The sequence below is a fragment of the Vipera ursinii genome (genome assembly GCF_947247035.1).
Source record: "Vipera ursinii genome assembly, chromosome: 7".
Classification (NCBI taxonomy): Eukaryota; Metazoa; Chordata; class Lepidosauria; order Squamata; family Viperidae; genus Vipera; species Vipera ursinii.
The window spans coordinates 13169061-13196904 of record NC_139521.1 but is presented as its reverse complement, the minus strand read 5'-3'; the positions used below and the strand labels follow the sequence as shown (position 1 = coordinate 13196904).

The window sequence follows — 27844 nt, the reverse complement described above, 5'->3', positions numbered from 1 at the left end:
GTTAATTTTTCCTTTTCTATTTTTTTTTTTTGCCAAGCGTTCCTCACTGCAACAATATTGCGAATAAATTTTGGGATCATACTGTTCAATCAAATAGATCTTACCAGTGGTGCGATTCAAATATGTGAACAACTGGTTCTCTGTGTGGAGGCCACTTCCGGAAGTCCATTCTGGACCTGGTCAACAAAAAATTAACTACCGGTTCTGCCAAAGTGGTGGGAATCGGCTGAATCCCGCCACTGGATCTTACCTGCCAGAGTGGATCTTTCTGTTCTGGAAAGAGCTCAAAATATTTGTGAGCCAATTGAATTGGACGTAGTGTCTGAAGTTTTAGGTTGGTCCAGCTTTGCACAAAACTGGCCAGATTGACAAATGTGTATAACCCCAGTCGGTCATTCCCGTAGTTAGACAAGTGGGTCATGAAGATACTGATCTGAAAATAAACACACAAATGTTAGTGACTTGTAATAGCAGGAGGATTCACTGGGTGGCATTAGGTATATTTCAGATCTGCATATGTATAGTTGCCTGTTTTTAAAGGGCTCTACTAGCAATCTACTAGCAATTGCTATTAAGAAGATATGCTGTCTAGATTTTAATAGATGTATTCTGTTAAAATTGAAACAATAACAAAAGAGAATAGCAATCAATAGGCCATCTTTGTATGTTGTCACATGTGGCTTCGATGGCCAAGAAATTTTCTTTTACCGCCACCCCTGAGAATTACTTGCATTTTCTAAATTTCTCACAGTCTGAATTTTTAAACTGCTTCCATAATTGAATTGTTACAGAAAATCCAAACAGAGCCGTAGTGCATTCACTTTCCACGCTTTTGATGGTTATGATATCTGTGAGATAATAGAAACTCACCGAATTTGTTTACACTTCTGAAAAGTATAATTTGTCTTCAAAAGTATTTCCCTTGGCCCACATCTATTTTTAAAATTCAGTTTGGCCCTAAAGTGAAGGTCTGTTTGATTTGCTCAAAGTTGATTTACTCTTTTAAAACCCATAGTAAGTGATAAGGTGTCTTCCAGATTTATATGATACACAAACTTTTGTTTGAAGGAAATATGTCTTCTAACTTTTCTACAATGTTATTTTATTTACTTTTGAATGATTATGGCTTTCTGAAGAGTATAATGGAAAATAACTTTCATAAAGGCAAAGTTACTACTGTATTAAGAGATGTTCCTTATCTAATCTAAGGATTTATTGTAAGATTAATCAAAATCAAGATATGTATCAGAAATAAACAAATTGCAGCATTCTTAAAATTAATAGGATGTAATTATAAGACTCTGCTCTGCTTCATTCACTTCTGTTTAAACAAAAATATGCCTTTTTAATGGAAATACAAATTAATGCCACTATTGCAATTACAGCAAAGTAGCAATTAAAAAACTGTAGCAGTTAAGGCATTGTTTGGAAACTCCTAACACAATAACCTATCCTTAGCTCTATTAGTGCTGAATGCAATTTATTTCATAAAAGGTCATTCAGACTGTTTTCATCTTGCATCTTTGACTCTCTTACAAGCAATACTTAATGAGTTTGTAGTCTTTTAAAAAAAACAGCTGAAACATTAAGACGGTGTAAATTCACTTGAACGAATGGCAGTATCATGATTATCCATGAAATCACTTTAGGATCATTTTTGTTTTAGCTCCCTGTAAGTAATCTCAACAGAAGGAAATGTAACTATTTCTAAAATGTATTTTGGAATTCGTCAAGAAAATATCTCTTAGATAATAATTTAAATATTTTATTTATTTTTTTAGCAAATAAATATTTATAAACAAAACAAACACATAAGTTTTAGCTTTCCACCCATTATCTCACAACAATATGTTTAATTAGTCATATTTCAACATACTTTCAGGATATGTTGCCATGGTATTTTTTTTTACAAAACTCTTTTGTATATAAAACAATTATAATTGTAATATTTACAATTTATACAATATTTACATGAGCCGTGGTGGCGCTGTAGTTAGAATGTTAACTCTGCCAACTGCCACGAGTTCGATACTCACCAGACCCAGATTGTTGGGGGCAATATGCTGATTCTATAAACCACTAAGAGAGGGCTGTAAAGCACTGTGAAGCAGTATATAAGTCTAAGTGCTATAGCTATTTCCTGTTAGATTTTCCTTTCTTTTTCATATGTGCTTCCTTGATTTAAGGATAATACTTCCTGCTGAGTATTATCTGAACTGTCTCTATGTCCCCATTATATATTCTAATTATTTGGCTTCAGGACAAGTCAGTGCAGACAATTAGAGTTAGTATTCGAATAGTGGCTCCTTCCTGCCAAGTTTTCAGATGTATTTGTGGCCATGAGACATTAACAAAGATAGTATCAAAAAGCAGTAATTAAATAGCGATGATTCTATCTGTAGTTCAACTAGAAACCCATTTTTGTCTCAGCGTTACTGGAGTTCCTGCTGTAATATAAAAGCAATATAGTTACCTAATATTACTTTATTCAAAAGAACAGTATGAAAAACTTTTAAGTATGTAGAATTTATGGATCTTTATAGTTCACTAGTTTTTGTGGAAATACCATAAAATCAAAGGATCATAGTTAGTGGTAATATGAGCCATCAAATCCAATTTCCTGTGCTAAACTCGAATAAATCTAATAGGAGGTAGTCATCACCTCTTTGGTTAATAGGTCCACCTTTCTGCTTCTCTTAACATTAGGAAGTTTTTTCCTTAACAAGTAGAATCTGTTTCCTGTAAATGAAATAAATTATTCACTATCTTGTATTCTGGGATGTATTCTTCTCTTTGATATCCCATCAGGAATTTTATTTATGTTTATTTATTCATCATATCTATATGTCTGCCCATCGCATATAATCAAATGGTTCTTGGCATCATACAGCAAACAAAATGTTAAAATTATAAAAGGCACAAAATTGGAAAGAGATTGGATGAAGACCAGCTGTTAATTATACTGGAGCTTTCTCAATATTTTGCCAGTTTCCTATGGTCTCCATCTCTGGTAACAATACCAGATCTTAAGCGAGATCCAGAAAGTTAAAAAGAACTAGCCTCATTTTAAGGGAAAGGATGTTCTATAAAATGGAGCAGGAAATTTCCAGTATGGGGGTCTTTAACCAACGGGACTGACATTATGCTGGATCTGGGTGTGAGGTGGGGGCAAGAGATAAGTAGAAGAGGTAGCAGTCCCACTCCATGCAGGGTTTTCAAAGTCAAAAACATGAATTAGTCCCAGAAGCAAATTTGTAAGCAGTGCAACTCACAGAGCAGATGTACAGTATAACATGTGTTCTTCTAGAAACACACATACTGTAACTGCTCACATTGCTGCATTCTCTGCCAGCTGAAGCCACATGAGTCACGAGACTTCACTGATAGTGAAAAATAGAGAAGTTCTAAAATTTAGAAATTCTGGTATTTAAGAAGAATATAAAAAGGCTTGTTTTAAAAGATATTTCAGCTTTCATTCATGCATTACCTTTTGTTGTTTCATGTTCTCCTGCCTCTCTTTCTGAGAATGGAACATCTCCACTCATCTTTCTCTGCTTTCTTTCTCTCATTTGTTTCATTTTTATTACTTACATTTGTTGTGGAATTCATTCATTCATTCATTCATTCATTCATTCATTCATTCATTCATTTAATAAAGTCAAGTCACCCCAACAAACTTACTTCCTAACTACTCACTCAATTTTGTATTTGGTCCATATGCATTCAATATCCCTATATTTTTTTTATCAATTTCTTATTTTTTTCTCCACATACTGTATGTATGCTTTTTAAATAACCCATTCTCACTGCACACAAACTATTCTTATGTTTTTTTTTAAAATATAACCAATCCTGTCTTCTATATAACAAGAAGTGGAAGTATCTTTTAAAATATGAATTTTTTGCTAATTTAATGAATGATTTTTGTTTGCTAATCAGTTAACTAACATGTGTAGAAAACACATCACAATAGCAATGGGGGACTTTGACTACCCTGACATCAACTGAGAGGCAAATTCTGCAACAAATGGGACATCAAACAGATACCTGTCTAACATAGCTGATAATTTCATCATCCCAAAGCTGGATGAGGCAACTACAGGAACTACTGAACCTTATTCTTCCCAATGGAGAAGAAGTGGTAGAAGGAATTGAAGTTGCAAGAACGTTAGGGGACAGTGACCATGTCATATTAGAATTCAATATAAAACAGACACAAGCAACAGAACATAATCAAGCCAGTGTCATAATAATAATAATAATAATAATAATAATAATAATAATAATAATAATAATAATAATAGAAGAAGAAGAAGAAGAAGAAGAAGAAGAAGAAGAAGAAGAAGAAGAAGGAGGAGGAGGAGGAGGAGGAGGAGGAGGAGGAGGAGGAGGAGGAGGAGGAGGAGGAGAAGAAGAAGTTGGAAGAGACCTTGGAGGTCATCTAGTCCAACCCCCTGCTCAGGCAGGAAACCCTATACCGTTTCAGACAATGGCTGTCCAGTCTCTTCTTAAAAACTTCCAGTGTTGGAGCATTCACCACTTCTGGAGGCAGGTTGTTCCACTGGTTAATTGTTCTAACTGTCAGGAAGTTTCTCCTTAGTTCTAGGTTGCTTCTCTCCTTGACTAGTTTCCATCCGTTGCTTCTTGTCCTGCCTTCGGGCACTTTGGAGAATAGCTTGATTCCCTCTTCTTTGTGGCAACCCCTGAGATATTGGAAGACTGCTATCATGTCACCCCAAGTCCTTCTCTTCGTTAAACTACACATACCCAATTCCAGCAACCGTTCCCTATATGTTTTAGCCTCCAGCCCCCTAATCATCTTTGTTGCTCTTCTCTGTACTCTTTCTAGAGTCTCGACATCTTTTTTACATCATGGTGACCAAAACTGGATGCAGTACTCTAGGTGTGGCCTTACCAAGGCATTGTAAAGTGCTATTAGTACTTCATGTGATCTTGATTCTATCCCTCTGTTAATGCAGCCTAGTACTGTGTTGGCTTTTTTGGCAGCTGCAGCACACTGCTGGCTCATATTGAAGCGATTGTCCACTAGGACTCCGAGATCCCTCTCACAGTTACTACTATTGAGACTTTAAAAGAATGATTTTAACAAACTCAGAGAGATCTTGGAAAGAATCCCATGGATGAAAATCCTGAAAGGGGAAATCAACTCAAGAAGCTTGGGAAACTCTGAAAATTATGATTATAAAAGCCTAGTCCAGTTCAATACCACTAAAAACAAAGAACAAAACAAAACAAAAAAACAAGAAAAAAACCAGCATGGAAAAACCAGAGGGGAAAAAAGAATAAGTACAAAAAATAGAAAGAAGGACATATAACGAAGGCTGAATACCAACAAACAGCCTGAACCTGCAAAGATAAAGTTAAGGAAGCTAAGGCTTTGAACTAAGTAAGACTTGCAATAAATTAAAAAAAAAACTGTATAAAAAAGTTTCTTTTAACACATAAAAAACAAGAAAAAAGTCAAAGAAACAAAAGGTTTACTAATGGAGAAGACAGCAAAAAAAGTAACAGGTAGTAGAAAGAGATCAGAACTGCTTAATTCATACTTTGCATCTGTGTTCTCACAAATAGGAGATGCTATTCAACTTACCAAAACCAAAACCGTAAATGACAGGTTAGGAGTGCAAATTAAAATATGCAAATATTAAGGCAGTAGAACACCTGTCAGCTCTAGATGGATTCAAATCACTGGCTCCTGATGGATTAGATCATAGAGTTCTGAAAGAACTGGCAGACATGGTTTCAGAACCATTGAAACTTATCTTTCAAAGTTCTTGGGGAAGTGGGAAATTACCAAAGAACTGAAAAAGAGCTGATGATGTTCCCATCTTCAAAAAAAAAAAAAGGAAGAAAAAAAACAGATCCAGAAAATTACAGACCAATTAGCCTGACATCAATACCTGGGAAGATCTTGGCAAAGTTAATCAAGCAACAAATATCTGCAAACACCTGGAAGCAAACAATGTTATAACTAGAAGCCAACATGGGTTTTTCAATAACAGACCATGCCAAACAAATCTTATTTCATTCTTCAACAAAGTGACTAAATTAGTGGTTCAGCAAAGTGCTGAGAACATAGTATACTTAGATTTCAATAATTCATTTGATAAAGTAGACCACAACCTACTTCTTGGCAAAAATATGGGATAGACAGCACCACCTCCAGATGGGTTTGTAATTAGCTGACAAATTGTACTCAGTGTGTAATCCTCAACAGAATTATATCTACATGGAGGGAAATGTGCAGTGGGGTACTGTTTTAGGCTCAGTACTCTTCAATGTCTTCATAAATGATCTAGATGAGGGAATAGAAGGCAAATTTATCAAATCTGCAGATGACACTAAGCTGGCCGAAATAGCCAACACCCCAGGAGACAAGCTCAAGATACAAAAAGATCTTGAGAGACTTGAACACTGGGCCCTATCGTAATGAAATAAATGTGAAGTTTCACACTCAGGCAAGAAAAAACAACTGTAAAGGTACAGACTAGGTGAAACCTGGCTTAGTGCCAGTAATTGTGAGAGGGATTTTGGAGTCCACGTGGACAATCACTTAAATATGAGCCAACAATAACAGCAGCCAAAAAAAGCCAATGCAATCCTAGGCTGCATTAATAGAGGGACAGAATCAAGATACACACGAAGGTCTAGTACTGCTTTACAAAGCCTCAGTAAGACCACACTTGGAATATTGCATCCAGTTCTGATCACCACAATATATAAAAAAAGATGTTGAGACTCTGGAAAGAGTGCAGAGAGAGCAACGAGAATGATTATGGGGCTGGAGGCTAAAACATATGAAGAATGGTTACAGGAATTGGGTATATCCAATCTAATGAAAAGAAGGATAGTGTTGTGATTCAGGGTCATCGTGTGGGTTCGGCATTTGGGTCGGACGACTCAGAGGAGGAGGAGGGGGGTGTTGGAGTGGTTGCTGAGGGGGTTGGAGAGCTTGCTGATGAGAGCCCTCAGCCAGGCCCCTCCCACCTGGTCACGACACAGACCCAACTGTGTGAGCCTGACAGCATGGATGAAGATGACCCACAGCTGGCCCTGTTCAAGGACGCCCGACGCAGGAGGCAGTCAATCAGGAGTAAACAGAGGAAGGCAATGGGGCACCTCGGAAGGAGGCAGAGAGAAGCCACACCCTGAACTGTATAAAAGGGGAATGCGTGGGAGGGCTGGTTTTCTGAAGGCAACCGCTTGAATAGCTCCTGTTTCATGGTTCGTGTCTTGTTTGCTTTTGTATCCATAAATTTGGTAGGCTTAGTTCCAGCCTCTTGCCTTCTTGTAAAAGGGGTTGTCCCTGCCTTTTCTGCAGGGCCGGTAGCAGGCTGGTACAGAACAGATAGCAGTGTTAGAGGGGCTCTTACAAAGACATGAGGTCAAGCTATTTTCCAAAGCACCAAAAAGCAAGGCAAAAAACAATGGATGGAAACTAAGAGAGAAGCAACTTTAAGAGCTAAAGAAAAATTTCCTAACATTGAGAGCAATCAACCAATGCAATAAGTTGCTTTCAGAAGTTGTGAAGGCTTTCAAAAAGAAATTGGACAACCATTTGTCTGAAAGGGTATAGAATCTCCTGCTTGAGCAGATGGTTGGATTAGAAGACCTCCAAGGTCACTTCCAACTCTCTTATTCTATATCTTGTGCTCAGTGCTAGTTTTGCTTATTTCTATGAATGTTCATTTCTCACAAGACACCACATATTTCTAATCGCCTACCAGTGTTTGTATAGCTTAACATTTCTTTATCCATTTCCCTATCTTTAGTAAATGTTCTATTAAGGTATTCATGGGTATCTATCTACCACTTGAAATTATTTGTTTTCTTTATTTGCCAAATACAATTATTTTGGACTACCATAGGTTGATTTTCAGATTTTCAGGTCCATATTGATATTGACCTACCTAAATTTTGTTGCAAATTGTTCGTGTTTTCAACCCACAACACATCATTTCATACAAAAAAGTATACATGTAGGCATGAGTTCCTAGCTACTACAGTTCTAATATTATAAGCATTCCTTATATGATTATCTATAAATATACTAAAAACCAAGTTTATTTTTTCTCAAATGCCATTTTTTTTTCACACCTCCACTTGTTGGAAGATTGGGTGTCTGATTATTATTGCAGCTCTTAACACAACAAGGATAATTTCATGAAAAATAAATGCCTTATTCTTCACTGCAAAAAAGATAATTTTAGAGGTGTTTTATTAGCTTATCTTTAAAAAAAATATGAACTTGATCTTTATAGTCTTTGGAACAAGGGAGATGAATTGAGAAACACATTGTAGGAAACCTGGTAGACAATGAATATATGTGATGTACAGCTTGATTTCAGGAGATGCTTTCAATATGCCAGACTGAATGAAAAGTATTGGTGAAAAAGCATTTGGAATTCCTCTTACTTTTTGTGTGTGCTAGCCTAAGGTTACAGAAAACTGTTCCTGCATCATTTCATGAAAACTGCTAGTCTATAATTATATGCCTAGTTGCTCATATTGAATTACTACTGATAATAAAAGGATTATTTTTTAAAAAAAATAATATTCATGTATGACCAAGTATCAGGTGGAAAAACTTTTCGATTCCTCTTGAAGGAAGTTGCATTCTAATTCTTGCTGACCTTTAGTTAACTAGTAGAAAAAAGCTCATTATACTTTGGTATTCTTTGTCAGAATGTTTTTCCAAGTTACAACTTCTAGAAAGTAACAGAGAATATATGAAATGATACATGATTTTTTAAAAAATAAATTTATGTATTCAGTGCTTTTTTTTGTAAAAGAAAAAGGTGCCGGAACTCACACATGTCACCTTGCCTACCCTACAAGGTTCCATCCAAAAAAGGTGCCGGAACTCCGTTCTGAGCGTTCTATGAGGAAAAAAGCCCTGGTTATAATTCCTCCTCTTCCTCCTCCTCCCCCTTCCCACTGTGTGTCTGTCTGTCTCTTTTTTCCCCTCTCTGCTCCTAGATGAATATGAGATTAAATTTTATTCCACGGTTTTAGAGAACATTGCTTCCAATAGAAAAGTGCAATCATAATGCCAATGGTTTAGGAAGATATGATGCTGAAATCTTTCTACTTCGAAAGGGAAAATTGATTTTGTTGCAGTTTTCTATTTGGATGCAATTAGTAAAAAAAAAGTCTGAAGTTAAAAAAAAGAAGAAAATGATTTCCATTTCCGAAAGGAGGTGAAAATATGTGTGTACTTGTTTTGTATGTATGAGTGTAAACAGAACTACAAAATGAAACAGAAATAAAATAGCAAATGAAAAAGTCAGGAGCTACAAACTGAAATATTATAATAGGTGAAGATTATTATCTAAACCAACCCTATCTCCTTATATCCTGCGGTGTATGTTTATGAACAATGTCAGTTTTAATCTACAACTAAAGAGGGTGTTTTTCTTTCCTTCTTAGTGCAGCCTTCAAATAAAACATTAATTATGTTGATTTTCTTTTTTTGCCATTTGTACAATTTTTCAGCATCTTGTAATCATTGTTATTGTTATAGGCAGAATGGGTAAATAATGAGTTGTTAAATCTCTGAGATGAGCTAATCTTTAAAGATGCTAATACTAAACATTCAAAATAATATAAAATGTTGAAATATTTTCTTGTGCGAATAGTCCATCTACTGCATGTTTAAGACAATATTTTATTTGACCTAGGATGCATTAGATCAGGGGTCCTCAACCTCCAGTCTGTGGACCGGTACCGAGCCACGGCATGCTAGCAACCGGTCTGCACAAACAAGCAAAGCCCCATCCGTGGGATGCAGGCAGCACACAAAACCATGCGCTCTCTGGTTCATGGAAAGACCTTTCTCCACAGTACCAGTTCTTGGTGCCCAAAAGGTTGGGGACCTCTTCATTAGATCTCCTGGATATTCAAGAAATCAATTTGCAATGTTGAAAATTGCTTTATGCTATAGCTATGTGAAACCCGTTGAAAGAACAAAAGATGAAATATATATTCAATCTGAAATTAAAATTGGTGGAGCAGTGGGCTAATGCCTCCTTAAGTAACACCAGCTGCCTGCAATTAGTGCAGGTTCGAGTCCCACCAGGCTCAAGGTTGACTCAGCCTTCCATCCTTCCGAGGTAGGTAAAATGAGGACCCAGATTGTTGGGGGCAATTAAGCTGACTTTGTAATAATGCCGCTTGGGGGGGGGGGCAAAAGCCCTAATAAACAGCCATATACATAGAATGAAGGCTATTGCTAAGCACATTGATTTGTGCTTCTTAGATTGTAAGCCGCCCTGAGTCTTCGTAGAAGGGCGGGATATAAATGGGATTAAAAAAAATTATTAGTAGGAAAAATAAGCACAATTATATAGCAACAGTGTATAGAATTATACAGTACAACAGTACACGCTGATTTTTATATCTAAAATATCACCTGGTGGGAGTGTGGAAATTGATCTTCCCTGCCCTCTGGAGCACCATGTCCACCTGGATTCCCATTTAAATGAGCCCTTAAAATCTGTGTCTGTTTCCAGGGTTTGGATGAGAGTGTGAGAGGTATCTTTGTGTAATGTTTTGGTCTTTTGAAAGGTCTTTTCCCCCCAGAGTTTCTTTAGTAAAAATCCAGAAAAATCTCATAATTTTATTGAAGTATTTTTTTTTATTATTGCTAGTCTGTAAGCTTTCTATAGTTATTGGGATAACCTATACATCCAATGCGTAAATAAATAAAATAAAATGACCAACTTTGGCAGAAACTTCAAAATAAGCTTAATTAGGTTTGGTTCAGAAACTCTTAACAGGAAATCATTTTGCTTACTGTTGTCATGCTGAGCTATTTGTGGGTCACATGTATACAACTACATGTCTGTACGTGCATTTACAGGACAAAAAAACAATTGCAAAGAGGCCAATGAATCCATATCTTAGAACCCAGTGTGCACAATGTTAATGCTTCATATTAAGAGGCTTTTTTGGAAAAAAAGTCAAAGTACTTATAAAAATATTCATATTGATAGAAAGTATTTCATGAATTTGTTAAAAACTAAAGTTCAGATTGGAAAACAGAAATGAGAAATTAATTAGAAATTAATACATTGACTTGTATATCCAGGAATAACATTGAGGACAAATCTAAAAAAAAAAATCTGAACTCCCACTTTCCTACTAAATAATGGCAAAGAGATCTGAAAACAGTACAGATTTTCACATAGGCAGCATTTTTATTTATACTCCATTTGGGAGATTCACACAGAGTTTAACTGGTTGTAATAGCAGTTTTGGAAGAATAGGTATTTCACTCGGTTCCCTTTTATATTTTGCACTGCTGATTCTACAAAAGTCTCTAAAGACATAACTACAAATCAAGACATTATTTTGTACTTTGAAAAACTATATTCTAAATCATCCAACCCCAAAATTTTCCATTGCATGCTAGAGAGTGAATATTAAAGGTATTCCTGTTCACTGAACCGAACCATAACTTTTAAAACTCCACTGAGTTTTGTCCCGTGTTCAATCAGTGTTTTTGCCTAAAGATATTTGTCCAATTACTTGTTGCAATTATGCAAGCTTTGTTCAATACCTTTGTAGGTCCTGAAAATGCTATCTTCCAATGACAGATAGTAGAGTTAAGCCTGAACAGCATCTCATGAATTTATTGCTCCGGGTGGTTTGTGTATTATATCTGTAAACAGTTAAAGTTTATATGTAATTACTCGTTAAACCGTATACGTGAGGAAAACCAAATCTGACAGGAGAACACGCGGGAACTTTGACAGCTGTCAAAGTTCCCCGCACAGCGCAGGCGCAACCACTGACAGCTCGCGGATGTCAAAACACCAAGCCATGCGGAAGCCTGAACTGTCAAGAACAGACGACGCGGATTGGTCCGGATAGACGCGGCGCCAAAATGGACGTTCCTGATTGGCCTCACTGACAGCTGCCGGCTATAAAAGCCGGGCGAGTTATTCTGTTTTGCCTAGCTCTAAATAAACCTTTTAAGTTAACTAGCCTGTCGTCCCGAGTGGTCCTTCGGCTACTTCAGTTTTATTTTTGCTGTGTGCAATTCAATTAGTTAAATTAATAAAGAAATCCTATCCTTTAAGGATAATACATGCAGGTCAGGCTTCCCTTACTCCTAATGTAGAATGTTATTTATTGGATATATAACTCTTATTTTGGAGAGAAAAAAACGAAATGATATTTGATATCAGTCTTAATAAAAAGCCTATTCTGTGTTCATCACATTCTTATCTCCTAAACTTAATGACTTTTAGACTGTGATTTTCTTTGCACAATAATGAATGCAGATATTGCAATTAAACCTTAAACTGCAAACCATTAGCTGAGTATTTGAATCTGAAGTTGAAATTAATCCTTCAGTTCAGCACTTCCCAACCTTTTCTATGCCCCAAACCCTTAAGAAATAACAACAACAACAAGAAGTTGGAAGGGACCTTGGAGGTCATCTAGTCCAACCCCCTGATAAGGCAGGAAACCCTATATCATTTCAGGCAAATGGCTGTCCAATCTCCTCTTAAAAACTTCCAGTGTTGGAGCATTCACCACTTCTGGAGGCAGGTTGTTCCACTGGTTAATTGTTCTAACTGTCAGGAAGTTTCTCCTTAGTTCCAGGTTGCTTCTCTCCTTGACTAGTTTCCATCCATTGCTTCTTGTCCTGCTTGCAGATGCTTTGGAGAATAGCTTGACTCCCTCTTCTTTGTGGCAGCCCCTGAGATATTGGAACACCACTATCATGTTACCCCTCACCCTTCTCTTCGTTAAACTACACATACCCAATTCCAGCAACCGTTCTCTATGTGTTTTAGCCTCCAGTCACCCAATCATCTTTGTTGCTCTTCTCTGTACTCTTTCTAGAGTCTCAACATCTTTTTTACATTGTGGTGACCAAAACTGGATGCAGTATTCTAGGTGTGGCCTTACCAAGGAATTGTAAAGTGGTATTAGTACTTCACATGATCTTGATTCTATCCCTCTGTTAATGCAGCCTAGCACTGTGTTGGCTTTTTTGGCAGCTACAGCACACTGCTGCCTCATATTTATGTGATTGTCTACTAGGGCTCCGAGATCCCTCTCACAGTTACTACTATTGAGCAAGGTACCACCTATGCTATACCTGTGCATTTGATTTTCCCTGCCTAAATGTAGAACCTTACTTTTTTCACCATTGAATTTCATTTTGTTAGATAGCACCCAGTGTTCGAGTCTGTCCAGATCCTCCTGTATTTTAAGCCTGTCTTCTGGAGTATTGGCTATTCCTGCCAGCTTGGTGTCGTCTGCAAATTTGATGAGTTCCCCATCTATCCCCTCATCCAAATCGTTAATGAAGATATTGAAGAGCACTGGGCCCAGAACAGAGCCCTGGGGCACCCCACTACACGCTTCCTTCCATGTAGATGCAGTTCCATTGAGGACCACACGCTGAGTACGGCCTTTCAGCCAGCTACGAATCCATCTGGTGGTGATGCTATCTAACCCACATTTTTCTATCTTATCAAGTAGTAGGTTGTGATCTACTTTATCAAATGCCTTACTGAAGTCCAAGTAAATTATATCTACAGCATTCCTCTGGTCCACTAATTTTATCACTTGGTCAAAGAATGCGATAGGATTTGTCTGGCATGATCTGTTTTTGACTAACCCATGTTGACTTTTAGTGATGACTATGTTTACATCAAAGTGTTCACTGATTTGTTGTTTGATTATCTTTACCAGAATCTTCCCAGGTATTGCGGTCAGGCTGATAGGTCTTATTGAGGTCAGGCTGATAGGTTTGATTAATGTTCACACCCCCTGCAAAAATAATTGTGACGTGACTCATCATGAAAGGACACAAGCCAGTCTTCATTGCACCCCCTGAAATTCTATCTTGCACCCCTGGGCTTAGCTTATTTGGCTATAGAATAGTATCTGGCTATTTCTCTCACAGGGTTGAAACAGATAGGAAATAATAAGGTAGTACATTGGCAAGTTGGCAAGGATATATCATGGGCAAAAAAGACATAGGCAAACATCCTGTGAAGAATTGTATTAAAAATCCATATTCAATTTGGTCAGCTGTAGAAATCGGAAATTATGGTAGATTATCAAGATGGCTGCCACTTGGAACTCAGGGATCAGAAAGTAAGGACTCTTCTTTCACTTAAGAGATATTAGACCAAACATTAAAAATGGAATTTCTACTTGTATTGGAGTAACAGGTAGGCCATACTATTATAGGAATTGAAGATTGCTGCCTTAGATTACCATTAACAACCCCATTTCCCAAAATAACCATACTGTGGATATTGGCTAAGAATGATAGGCTTTTACAATTTAAAAATGAATTAGAAGTGATGTAGACATTCCACGTGCATTGTGTCTCTACTATTAACCGATGCCATTCATAATAGGTTTCCCTTTGAAAAAAATAACCTCATAAGAACCTGTTACATTGATGTGTGTCATATCGTTGCAGAATTATATGATTATATAGTTTGCCAAGTTGCTTTGTAAGCTCAAAGTCTTACTTGAGGGATAATTCCATGAATCATGTGTTTTACGTGCCTGCTTTTATTCCTTTCCATGCATCCAACAAGATACTGCGAAAAATAACTGTAAACATCCATACAAATATAAACAGAAGAAATACCTGCTAGTCATAGTCTCACAGAAGGCTTTGCCAAAATTTGGCAATTTCGGGGATCCTACATGCTCCTGCTTTGCTTACACCTACTATTGTCACCCCGGAACAAACTAGGAAAAATTTGCCTGACTGGGATTGTGACTTTCCAACAAGGGTATCATATAATTACATGGTACTGCCTGAGTCCCGATGACTATGGACGTTTAGCTAGCCTATCAATGGAGGAAACAAAATGGAAACAAAGGACTGCATTCCAGATCCCTCACAATTATGAATATTTATGCAGTAGGACACAATAAAAAATAAAGTAAATAAATGCTAAAATAATGCTAAGCAGAGTTTCTTCCAGGCCTCTGACTTGTTTTATGGGTGCACAAAATTCCTGTTAAAAGTAAAAAAGAGGATATATCTTTAAAATCAAAATACCTATAGATCAGTCTTAGTTAAAAGAACAAAAATTATTTCCAATTAAGTATACAGTAGTAAGATGACCTGTTAAGTATGTGGATTCAGTATAATCCAGAATAAAAATACATTTTAGTGTGATATAAGCAGATTTTATCCCTTTCTAATATTACTAAAGGGACACGGTGGCTCAGTGGGTTAGTACGCTGAGCTTGTCGATCAGAAGGTCAGCAGTTTGGCGGGTCGAATCCCGAGTGCCGCGTAGCAGAGTGAGTGCCTGTTACTCATCCCAGCTTCTGCCAACCTAGCAGTTCGAAAGCATGTAAAAATGCAAGTAGAAAAATAGGGACCACTACGGTAGGAAGGTAACAGCGTTCCGTGTGCCTTTGGCGTCTAGTCATGCCGGCCACATGACCACGGAGACGTCCTCGGACAAGCACTGGCTCTTTGGCTTTGAAAGAGAGATGAGCACCAGCCCCTAGAGTTGGAAACGACTAGCACGCATGTGCGGGGGAACCTTTACCTTTACCTTTATACAGTAGTAAGATGACCTGTTAAGTATGTGGATTCAGTATAATCCAGAATAAAAATACATTTTAGTGTGATATAAACAGATTTTATCCCTTTCTAATGTTATTAGAAAGTTCCTGCAATTGGAATGCCTATAATAGGAATATTTTCTCCCATAATTAGGGGATTGCAAGGCTATCTAAACTCAAGCTGTTGCAGGAGTATGAAACCAAGCCCCACTTCCATCTCTCCTATCTCATATTGATAACCTGGTACCAGGATCACTGGACATCTTGGGTTAAGGTAATGCCAGTGTGTTTGCCTGAAGAGATAATAGTCTATCATGGACAAAAAGATAGATCTGGCATATAGTGCTAAAAGATAGATGAATAACAATGGGGAGGGGCCCATTGGAGAGTCAGATGTATCAGCCTACATCATGAAAGGGTTCTGCAGATATCTTTTAAGTCCTCCTTTTTACCCGTGCAAATGTAGAGGCCTTCTATGGAAAGCAGGCTGCTTGGAGTTCTACTTTCTGCAATCTTAACTATCCACTGGAGTCTGAACCCGTCCAATTTGGTTGCTGTACCAAACCAGACAGTTGTAGAAGTGCAAATTACAGACTCAATGATTGCTCTGTAAAACTGTATCAAACAGTTCCTGGGGCAGTCTGAACTTCCCGAATTGACACAGGAGGAACATTCTTTGTTGTGCCTTTTTAATGATGGTTCTAATGTCGAGCATCCATTTCAAGTCCTGGGAGAGTATTGAACCCCGAAACTTGAAGGAGTCTATTGCTGATACCATGCTGCCGAATATAGTGAAGTAAAATAGATGGACTCCTAAAATCCACTCTCATCTGCACAGTTTTAAGTATGTTCATCTCCATATTTTACAGATGCACCACAGGCCCAGTTGTTCAATCTCCCATCTACAGTATATGCAGCATTAGCATTAGCATTAGATCCTCCTATGCTATGTAGCATACCGGGCAGCAAGGGATCACCGGTATTTTTGGTTTGGGGCAAGTACGTCAGTGTCTTCCCATGTGATGTTAAAGCCTTTAAGTAGTTTATTAACGTTCTGCTCCATGTATTTCAAGGGCATCCTCTTGGTCATTTGTGTTCTGTACCAGCCTGCTACCGGCCCTGCAGAAAAGGCAACCCCTTTACAAACGGCAAGAGGCTGGAATTACGCCTACCAAATTTATTACTACAAAAACAAACAAGACACGAACCAAGAAACAGGAGCTTTGAAACACTATCCGAGCGGTTGCCTTCAGCAAACCAGCCCTCCCCACACATTCCCCTTATATAGAGTTCAGGGCGTGGCTTCTCTCTGCCTCCTTCCGAGAAGCCCCATTGCCTTCCTCTGTTTACTCCTAATTGACTGCCTCCTGCGTCGGGCATCCTTGAACAGGGCCAGCTGTGGGTCATCTTCATCCACAGTCAGGCTCACACAGCTGGGTCTCCGTGGTGACCAAGTGGGAGGGGCCTGGCTGAGGGCTATCATGAGCAAGATCTTCAACCCCCTCAGCAAGGTCTTCAACACACCCCTCCTCCTCTGAGTCATCCGACCCAACTGCCGAACCCACAGGCTGACCCTGAATCACAACAATTTGGCATCAGGGGAGATCCATATCATTGCCATCTTGGGAATTTGATTATTCCCCATACACATCTCCATTGATTTATTAAGAATCTTTGAGAAGATGGGGGTCAGTTCTTCAGCTCAGGCTTTCAAGCAAGGAGTCACTCGATCTGGGCCTGGTGGTTTTCTGATTTTTTTTTGTCTATTAAATAGACCTTACAAATCTTTTTCTAAGATGACCAAAGGTGGGAGTCCAGAGTGATAGTGATAGTTGTAGAAAAATTGGTGTATCTGAGGTGGGGTAGGTAGCAGTAGATGACAGTTATCTTTTCTTAAATGCACAATAGAACACATTCAGGTCATCTACCAGCTGATGATTCTCTTCAAAAAGGGAACAGGGCGGGTCTGCTGTAGTCCATGACGTCCTTTAGGTTTTTTTTTTCTTCAGGTTGCAAATTGGATCCTATTTTATGGTGATTCTGCTCCTTTGTGAGTGGATGGTTCTTTTTTTGTGTGTATGGGAAAAAGCAGTCAAACCATCAGGCATCTCAATATGAGGTGCTGCAGGTCCATGAAGCTGCTATGGAAAGTCATTCATCTGATGATACCCAGTACTACATCTGTTATCCCAGATAAATTGGTAGATGAAGTGGTTTTTTTTAAAAAAAAATAAACCAGTTGGTATGAAGAAAGAGGCTAACTCTTAACCTTAGCAAGTAACAATGCTGTTGATTCAGAAGATGACTGAATCCAGGTTGATATCAGTGCTATTTCTTGATAGGGTTGGACTCCCTCCAGAAAGAGCAATTTTGGTTTCTCCTGGATTCTGTGCTTCTCATGGAACATTAGGGGAAAATTGTGCCAGGAGGACTTTTGCCCTGCTTGGGCTGGTGGCTCAATTTTAGATGTCCCTGGAATAACAAATAACAAATGCCAGCAAAGTGCTGGCATATAGACTGCTGTAATTTCTCAGCATTACATTAATGCCCTTGAATATTTGCAAACTGTAACTGTAATGTATTGGGCTTGCTTGTTAACACCACGTGGCAACGGCCGGTAGGCTGCTGGAGCAGGGAGCTAGCTAATGGCTCCCAGCATCTCAGACAACCTGTCTCCAGCACTGCCATTGGTTGCCCCTAGGCGGCAATAGGTTGCTTCAAACCTATTGGCTGCCACCTGAGGGCCAGGGTATAAATTGCTGCATCTGCAGCCCTGTTCTCTAGTTCAGATCCTGCAAGCAATAAACCATGATCTTTGCTGAACTCACTCACCTCGTCTTCATTCCTGCGCAACGAACCCAGTACACAACAGTAACTACTATAAAATGTGTCTGCCTGTAACCCTTCAGGCCTCCCAGAATGGCCGGAATCCGAAAAGTGAATTTTTAAAATGTGTTAGAAGCTTTAAAGTGTTCTAAAGGCAAAACAGGTGGTTCAAATTTGCAGATATTAAACCATTAATTTAACTCCCTAAAAAACCCCAAGTCTGCCTCCTGCACAACTTCTCTGCTTCTTCCTATAGTCGGGATCCAGTTCCTAAGAAATGGACAAAGTCTATAGTAGCTCTCTAGCCAATAAAAGTTGCTTTGCCCCTTATTAAAAAATATATACTTTCTCACCAGCAATGAGATGTCAATCAGTCAAAGGGTCAGCGGGCTTGCCCTGTCCTCAGAAGTATCAACAGAATCTAACAATTTTTTTTAAAAAATCCCACTTATATCCCGCCCTTCTCCGAAGACTCAGGGCGGCTTACAATCTAAAGCACAAATCAAATGTGCTTAGCAGTAGCCTTCATTCTATGTATATGCCTGCTTATTAGGGCTTTCACACACCCCCAAGCGGCATTATTACAAAGTCAGCTTAATTGCCCCCAACAATCTGGGTCCTCATTTTACCTACCTCAGAAGGATGGAAGGCTGAGTCAACCTTGAGCCTGTCCAAAATGCTGACATGAACATCATGACACCATTTATAACAACTACCATTTATTTTTTTATATTTTATATATTCAGGCATTTAAAGAAGTGGAGCATGGTTATTATAGCAGAAGGCTCATTTCGTTATTCCTCCCTAAGCCTCTGTCTGCCCTATATTAATTAGGCTTACAAATAATGTGGTTAAATGTTTTTATGGCAAAAATATTGTCTCTGCAGAAAAGTTTGTTATCATAAATACTGCAGTTGAATGATATCCTATGAGCAGATGAGACTGACATACCAGACACAGAATCTGATTAACTAGCCAATGTTAAATTAAAGTTTGGTAGACAGTGTACTAAAATATCACAGTGCAAAAGGCAATTTATGTTTGTTAAATAAACCAAAAGGAAAATAGAAAGTAAATATCACTCCCCCCACAACACACAAGAAGGGCCAACACAAAAAACAGAAGATGTTAAAGTGACAAGACTTTATCTTTCTAGACTCGAAAATTCACAGAATGTGACTGCAGGCAGGATTGATAAATCTATAAAATATATTAAAATGCAGAAACATCAAAGTGATAATAAAGGTACACATTGTGAAAGGTATAATTTTCCCAGTTATAACAAATAGATGTGAAGCCTGGGTCAACAACAATGCTGAGTAAAGAAAAAAAAATCAGTTGAATTTTTCTTTCATTTATGATACTTGAGACAATAGTTGATAATACTTTGGACCAATAGAAAAACAACAAATAATTTAGTATTAGATGAAGTAAAACCATCCTGCTCACTGGAAACACTAATAATGAAGCTTAAAAATGAACAGGTAATATGAGGTCAAGGGTTATTGGAGAAGACCCTGATACAGACCCAGTGCCTGGAACTGTGCAGGTCTGCATTGGAAGGAACAGACTGAGGCTCAATCCCTACAACACTGAGTGACTGTGTTCATTCCCCCTCCCCCCACATCCTCAGTATTCCACTGTTGACTCTCAATGGGTTGCACCTCATAATTGCATTACTGCAAAGTGTGATCTGCAGTTTGTAAAATTGGTTCTGAATGTGGTGGTGTGGGGAGAGATGGGGACGTGGTATTATATGCGTGTCACTCCACTGCTTTGTAAGCTGCATTGCTTACCAGTTGGCTTCTGGGTGCTGTTCAAAGTGCTGGTTATCCTCTTTAAAAAAACATTTGAAGCTTAGGACTTGCCTGTCTGAGGAACGACCTATCTCTAGTTGTGTCTGCTTAACTGGTATGGTTGAGCACCGTAGGCATATTCTGCAGCCTATCATTGAAAGAGTATCATGTCATAGGAAGGGCAGGAACTGAAAACTCTTTCAATTCCTCTGGAATGAAAGCTTCCAGAGATTTGGGAGGTTCTCACCTTAGGTCAGGGGTGTCAAACTCAATTTCATTGAGGGGTGCATCAGCATTGCAGTTGCCCTCAGGGGGCCGGGTGGGTATGGCCAGGGTGGGCGTGGCCTACTGGGTGGGCATGGCCAGCTCTACATCGTTCGCATCAAGGGTGCCTATGAGGGCCTGGGCAGGAGTGGGACAGATCTGAGGGTCTCTGGCAGAAGGAGGGTCTCTGGGCCAGGGCCAAGGCAGTGAGGACCGTTCCCTCACTGTTTCCAGGACGGCTTCGCGGGCCACATGAAACCACTTCGCGTGCCGCATTCGGCCCCCGGGCCTTGTGTTTGACATGTCTGCCTTAGGTCTTCCAGGAAAATGTTCTCCCAGGCCTTGGGGGCAGGGCAAGATTGTGGAGCCCCCTTTTGTCCTTTTGCCTGTTTCTTTTGCTTTGCTTAGTTTGAATTCTTCTGGTCAGTTTTATTTTATATATATATATATATATATATATATATATATATATATATATATATATATATATATATATATATATATATATATATATATATATATATATATTATATATAAATATGTTCTTAGGTGAAAGTTCTCTAGAGTCATTTGGGATTCATATTGTTTATAAATTAAAGAAAGAAAGAACACAATTCCTGATCCAGATTAATTATCCACTGCTTAGAAAATTTTGGAAGTACAGATCTTTTTTTTTTTAGATCAGATTTGGCACCTCTTTTGCTGATATTTATTTCAGATTACCTGAAGATTATGTAACTGAGAAGAGCACTTGCCATTAGATTGCTACTTCTCTGGAATCCACTTCGATTCCTGTTTAATAACTATTGTAGCTATTGTGGTGTAACCAAAATATAAAAATGTTAACACCTTAATTATTAATGCCCCAATACATGGACATTTTAATTTCACTTTCCCTGTTTGTCCAATTTTAAAGGATGATATGAAAAATGTCTGTCTAAATACAGTATGTCCACTTACTTGAAAAATGTTCATGGCTCAAAATGGCTGTCATAACAAACTAAAGAAAAACCTAGAGAAATACCAAAATGAAGTATTGATAGGATATAGATGAATTAAAATTTACGGAGACTGGTCTGGTCATGATATATTGAACTGAGCAGAGGATGAGGCAAGCATCATATTGCTGTCCAATTCACCATATTTATCCTAGAAGGAAAACAATGAGTATTCTGCTTGACTTTAAAAGACACAACACTTCTGAGATTCAGGTAAAAACTTGTGTCTGTTCCTCTTTATGTGAAATTATGAAGCAATACTGCAGGGCCCAAAGGGCAGCTTAAAAACACAGACATATAGGTGAAGCTAAGTAAGCTTTGGCTTTGATGGGACACGGCTGATTTCATCTCCTGAGAGGAAAGGCAGAATATAAATAAATTTGCCACTTAAGAACATACTGCTTGAAACTTATGTTTAGATATGCATGGAATTCACTGCTTGAAATGGTTATCAGTCAATATTTTCAGTAGGTTGTGACACCAAATAAGAAGAATATTGAGTTTCAGAGTGCAAAACATCATAAATTTTAGCAAGTGGTCGTTCAGGGAAATTGTAAGAAGCTTAAGCAGAAGTGGAAATATGTAGGAGAGGATTAAATTGAAGCAAAGGCAGGAATAGGACATTTTCTAATCGCACTGTAGCGGCAGTGATAAGCATGTTTGGAGACAGAAATTTTTTTAATAATAAAGGCATCATTAAAGTTCTCTTTAGCCTGAAATGTAGGTCATATTATACATTTAATAATGCTTTAGTGTTCCAAATATTTAAATCTTCTCCAAACTCTTTGAAGTCAAGTTATATTTCACCCCTGAGATACAGAAGTAATTATTTTATTACATAACTGCTTAAAAATAAATTTCACAACCCATATTTAGGAAGCTTACAAAATCATGACCCACTTGTTTATTAGAGCTATAATTTTAACTTTCTGGTAAGATGTTACTTGTCTAGAAAGCTAGAAATTGGGCTATCTTCTAATAAAAAACCTGCCATTACTAGACACAGCATGGACACAGAAATCCTGACAGAAATAAAACATTAAATGAAAAGTTAAAAAGACAAATTAAGAAAATATTTATTGACATTTATTCATGGTCTAAATATGTAAGAATGCAGCAGTAAGACTAAACATGGACAATGACACTGCAAAGTACAGATTACTTGAATGGGCTAATGAGCTGCCATGATGCAATTGTTCAGGCTAACTCTGCCCACAGTCTGGAGTTCGATCCTGACCAGCTAAAGATTGACTCAGCCTTCCATCCTTCTGAGATCAGTAAAATGAGGACCCAGATTGTTGGGGCAATATGCTAACATTTGTAAACTGCTCAGAAAGTGCTATAAAGCACTGTGGAGCAGTATATTAGTCTAAGTGCTATTTCTATTATTAATCCATGAAAAACCCCTGTCTTTTTGTATAACATCTGGGACAGGGGTCTTCAAACTTGGCCCTTTTATGACTTGTGGACTTCAACTCCCAGAATTCCTCAGCCAGTGTGCCTGGCTGAGGAATTCTGGGAGTTGAAGTCCACAACTCATAAAAGGGCCAAGTTTGAAGACCCCTGATCTGGGATAAACTGAATATTGATAATCCAAAAATGAAGAATTGGTTGATGACTTACAGAATGAAAATGAGATGTTAAAGAAAAGCCAGTTTGCTGCCTCAGTTTAGTTTTAGATGTGACAGTGCATGATTGCTCATGACTGTGTGATAGATTACAATGAATGATAATTGTTATACAATTGACACTAGACATATCTATCTTTATTCAGAATATTCTAAAAAATCATCCTGCATTATTAACAAAAACAATATGAAATTCAGTCTTAAATTGCATGACCTGTTTCTAAGAATAAAGAAATGAGATACGCAACTTCAAATATATGTCTGTGTTTTGGGAAACATTAAAAGGTTAACAGAGTAATTGACAAGAACAGTTAGTGTTATTTGTGTAAGCAGGAGATTTCAAATTTTTTACGACCATGACTCTAAAAAAATGAGAGGTTAGGCTTGGGCAAGAAATAAATATATCATCTCTATCATTAAAATTAATAAAACATGATGGAAACTTAGAATTTTATGTATTAAAATAACACTATTTTACTGGAAACTGGAAAACAGCTTACTTTTGTAGAATACCTGAAATATGGTTTTCTTGTAAGTCTGTCTCTTTCACTCTGCACATATTCTGAATTAATATTTTTTACTTATAGTGGTAACTGCAACTGTTAAAAATCCAATTTTCCTATTCATTTGGCCAGGATGACTAAAACATAAATGAAACAATACATGCTCATGAAGGAAGCAAGAATGGTTTTAATGGACTGAATGATTTAGAGCAGTATAATGAATAGTATTTATATAAATTTTGTTTAGCTATATTTCTTTTTAAAAATCACATTTATTAATTGCAATAACTCCAAACAAAAATAGTAGGACACACCATTATCTATAATCAATAATGATGGCTTAGGTTAGAGACCCTTAGTGTATAGGACAAAGTCATCTGTATTTTTCAACTTAATTCTAGTAGCTAAGTTAGTTCTCTCTTTTGCAATTGACTGATGGTGATTTTGTCCATGCCGATAGTGTTCAAGTGGTGCACCAGTTGTTTTGAGGTTGTTACTATTGGTACTACCTTTGCTTTCTTTTGTCTTATTATTGTTATTTGCTGCTTTTTAAAAAATCAGTAAAATAAATTGATGTCAGCTTGAAATATTTGTGGTATAAGAGAGAGGAAAACAATGAGCTGCAAATCAGAAAATTCTTGCTTGAATGTCCTACCGTTAGGTTGCATTACATAAGAAATGCTTATTCTCTGTCTACAGCTTGAAGATTAATATATTTCGCAGGATAGTTTCACAAAGGTATTTTTGGAAAGCCTCCAATATTATGTAATGTAAATATTATATTTCAATCTTCATTATCATTTAATCTTTTCTTTTAAAAATACTTGATATTAATGGCAGACAAAAATTTATTTGGAAAGAAATAATTTCTGCTTTCTAAATACACTCATGCATTATGTTACTATAGTATATATTACTATTATAATACAGCAAGTATTATTATTATTACTCTTCAAACACAAAAAAATACCTACAGGATTAAGAAGGATGGTAAGAAACAGTTCACCTCCTTGGATACTTTTGTCTAGTTCTTGAGGGCCACCAGGATACTCTTTGTAAAAAATTGTATGGGTGAAAAGTCCACATGTCTGTCGAGGGAGTACCTAAGATAAACCAACAACAACAAGCAAGCTTTTGGTATGGATAACTACTCATACATGCATGCACTGGTGTATGATGCATTGGTATATGATTCCCTCAGCTGTAAGATGCTGATAGCTAAAACTACAGTTTTCAATCTGTGACCGAAATTTTTCCTGCCTTCGGATACAGCAGCTTGAAAGTCAGTTGATGTCCATGTCGTAACATATGGTAATAATCAGGTAATCAGGCCCTCCTCCCCATTGAATAGGTGTCATCTTGAAACTTATTTAAGACCATCACATGCTGATTGGAATAATTCTTGCTTTAAACATAAATACAGTAATATATGATTTATAGAATCTGAATAATAATTTAGCTTATCTGGGTAGCTTTTTTAAAAAAATCTTTATTTAAATAAACAATTGACATAGTTTAACTGGGTTCAAGAATGTCTTAATGTTAATTATCTTAAATATAAGTATTTGTAAAACTACAGCTGAGAAATGTATCTTAACATAGGTCCTCTTTTTGTCTTTCACAGAGGGAAAACATGCTTTAAACATGATGCCTACATGACACATGCAGTGCTAAGAAACACAAAATGATTATAAATGTGAGAATCTAAAACAAATGCTGTTGGACAGATGACAGATCCATCTAGTCCAGAATTTCGATTATCACAGTAGCTTTCCATTGGGAAGCTCATAAGGATACCGACATGTTTTATTCCAAGCAATGCCACCTTAGCCTAGCGGCTCCTTAATAATTCTAAGCAACAGTCTTTCTTCTTCCCACTGAAGAAGGTGGTTTTCATCAAAAAGTGAATTCAAAGTTTGTAAAGAGTGCTGTTTTTATTCCTCGATCTTGTCATTACTTGCATTTTTATACAGAACGGGTAACAGGGAGAGCAGGGGATGAGATGTAAAGATTTATAGTGGACCCACCAAAAAAGTACAGAACTTGGAAAAAGCAAATGAGGTCAGCTCCGGATACTGACCCTGTGAAGAATTGTTTTATTTAGTTACATTTATATACCGCCCTTTCCCTGAGGACTCAGGGCAGTTTACAGGGAATTAAAAAATCCGACATACAAAAGTTAAAAACCAAATTAAAAATATTAAATTGACCCTGTACTCAATTAAAAAACCCCAATTAAAAATTTCTCCTCAGCCTGGGCCTGAGAGCTCGAAGAGCCAGGTCTTCAGGCCCCGGCGGAATGATCGGAGGTCGGGGGCAGTTCTCAGCTCCACCGGCAGCTGGTTCCAGAGGGCAGGCACCCCCACTGAGAAGGCCCTACCCCTGGGTGTCACCCGCCGGCAATCTCTTACCGGCGGGACCCTGAGCAGACCCTCCCTGTGGGAGCGCACTGGGCGAAGGGCGTTTGATGCCGGCAGCAGGTGTTCCCTCAAATACCCCGGACCCAGGCCATGTAGGGCTTTATAGGTGATAACCAGGACCTTGAATTTCACCTGGAGGGCAACCGGAAGCCAATGCAGCTCGCGGAGTAGAGGTGTTACATGGGAGTATCGGGAAACCCCCATTACAACTCGCACGGCCGCATTCTGCACCAGTTGAAGCCTCCGAGTGGTCTTCAAGGGCAGCCCCATGTAGAGAGCGTTACAGTAGTCCAAACGGGAGGTCACAAGTGCGTGAGTAACTGTGCGTAGGGCGTCTCGGTCCAGATAGGGACGCAACTGGCGAACCTGTGCAAAAGCCCCCCTGGTCACGGCTCCTATATGGTCTTCAAAATTGAGCCGTGAATCCAGGAGGACGCCCAAGTTGCGAGCCCTATCAACGGGGGGTAACACCTCACCCTCCATCATTAAGGATGGAATAACTTGGTTAACCCGAGACGCCGATATGCACAGCCACTCAGTCTTGGCGGGATTGAGACGAAGCCTGTTTCTCCCCATCCAGACCTGAACCACCTCCAGGCACCGGGACATCACAGAGAGGGCATCACTGGGTTGGTTCGGGGTGGAAAGAAAAAGTTGGGTATCATCAGCGTACTGGTGATACCCCACCCCAAAACCACGAATGATCTCGCCCAGCGGCTTCATATAGATGTTGAACAGGAGAGGCGAGAGAACTGACCCCTGAGGAACTCCATAAATGAGAGACCTCGGGGCAGATCTCTGCCCTCCTGTCAACACCGACTGCGAGCGGCCCTGGAGGTAGGAGGAGAACCACCGTAGAACGGTGCCTCCCACTCCCAGCCCCCTGAGACGCCGCAGTAGGATACCATGGTCGATGGTATCGAATGCCGCTGAGAGATCTAATAGGACCAGGACAGAGGAACAACCCCTGTCCCTAGCCCTCCAGAGATCATTCACCAGCGCGACCAATGCCGTCTCCGTGCTGTGTCCGGGCCTGAAGCCCGATTGGTACGGGTCCAGATAATCAGTTTCCTCCAGGAACAGAGGGAGCTGATGTGCCACCACACTCTCAACAACCTTCGCCAGAAAGCGAAGGTTGGAGACTGGACGATAGTTGTTTAAAACAGCCGGGTCCAAAGCAGGCTTCTTCAGAAGGGGTCTCACCACTGCCTCCTTCAAGGCGGTAGGAAAGACACCCTCCTTCAAGGAAGCAGTTATTACTGCATGGAACCAGCCTCGTGTTCCCTCCCGAGCCACATAAGCTAGCCAGGAGGGGCACGGATCCAACAAACAGGTGGTGGTGCTCAGTCTTCCCATGATCCTGTCCACATCATCAGGGGAAACAGGGTCGAACTCAGTCCAGATAACGTGCTCAAGACCGCCTGATTCCTCCACATCAGACTCTGCCCAGTCAGAGTCCAAGCCGGTCCGGATCCGAGCGATTTTGTCCGCCAGATGATGACTAAACTCCTCGGCTCGTCCCTGCAAGGGATCCTCTCTCACCTCCTGATTAAGGAGGGAGCGAGTCACCCTAAACAGGGCGGCCGGGCGATTATCTGCGGACGCGATAAGGGCGGCAAAGTAGTTAGACTTCGCCGTCCTTATCGCCGCAAGATAAGACCTTATAAAGGTTCTTAACTGCAATCGGTCGGATTCGGATCGGCTGGATCTCCAACCACTCTCTAGACCTCGTCTCCAATGCTTCATCTCCCGGAGCTCCACAGAGAACCATGGAGCCCAACGGGATCTGCGACGGGTCAGAGGTCGCATGGGTACAACGCA

The 27844-nt window shown here is 38.9% G+C and overlaps 1 protein-coding gene across 1 annotated transcript in view; it reads right to left on the bottom strand.

Annotated features, from left to right (window-relative positions):
* Positions 1–27844, bottom strand: part of LOC310643153 (bifunctional heparan sulfate N-deacetylase/N-sulfotransferase 4) — a gene marked incomplete at both ends in the record, with an annotated part of 117839 nt that overhangs the window by 14187 nt on the left and 75808 nt on the right. The window contains 2 exons of the mRNA XM_083367249.1: positions 251–433; positions 24578–24706. Coding sequence (XP_083223375.1) covers positions 251–433; positions 24578–24706 — 312 coding nt within the window. The remainder of the gene's footprint in view (positions 1–250; positions 434–24577; positions 24707–27844) is intronic.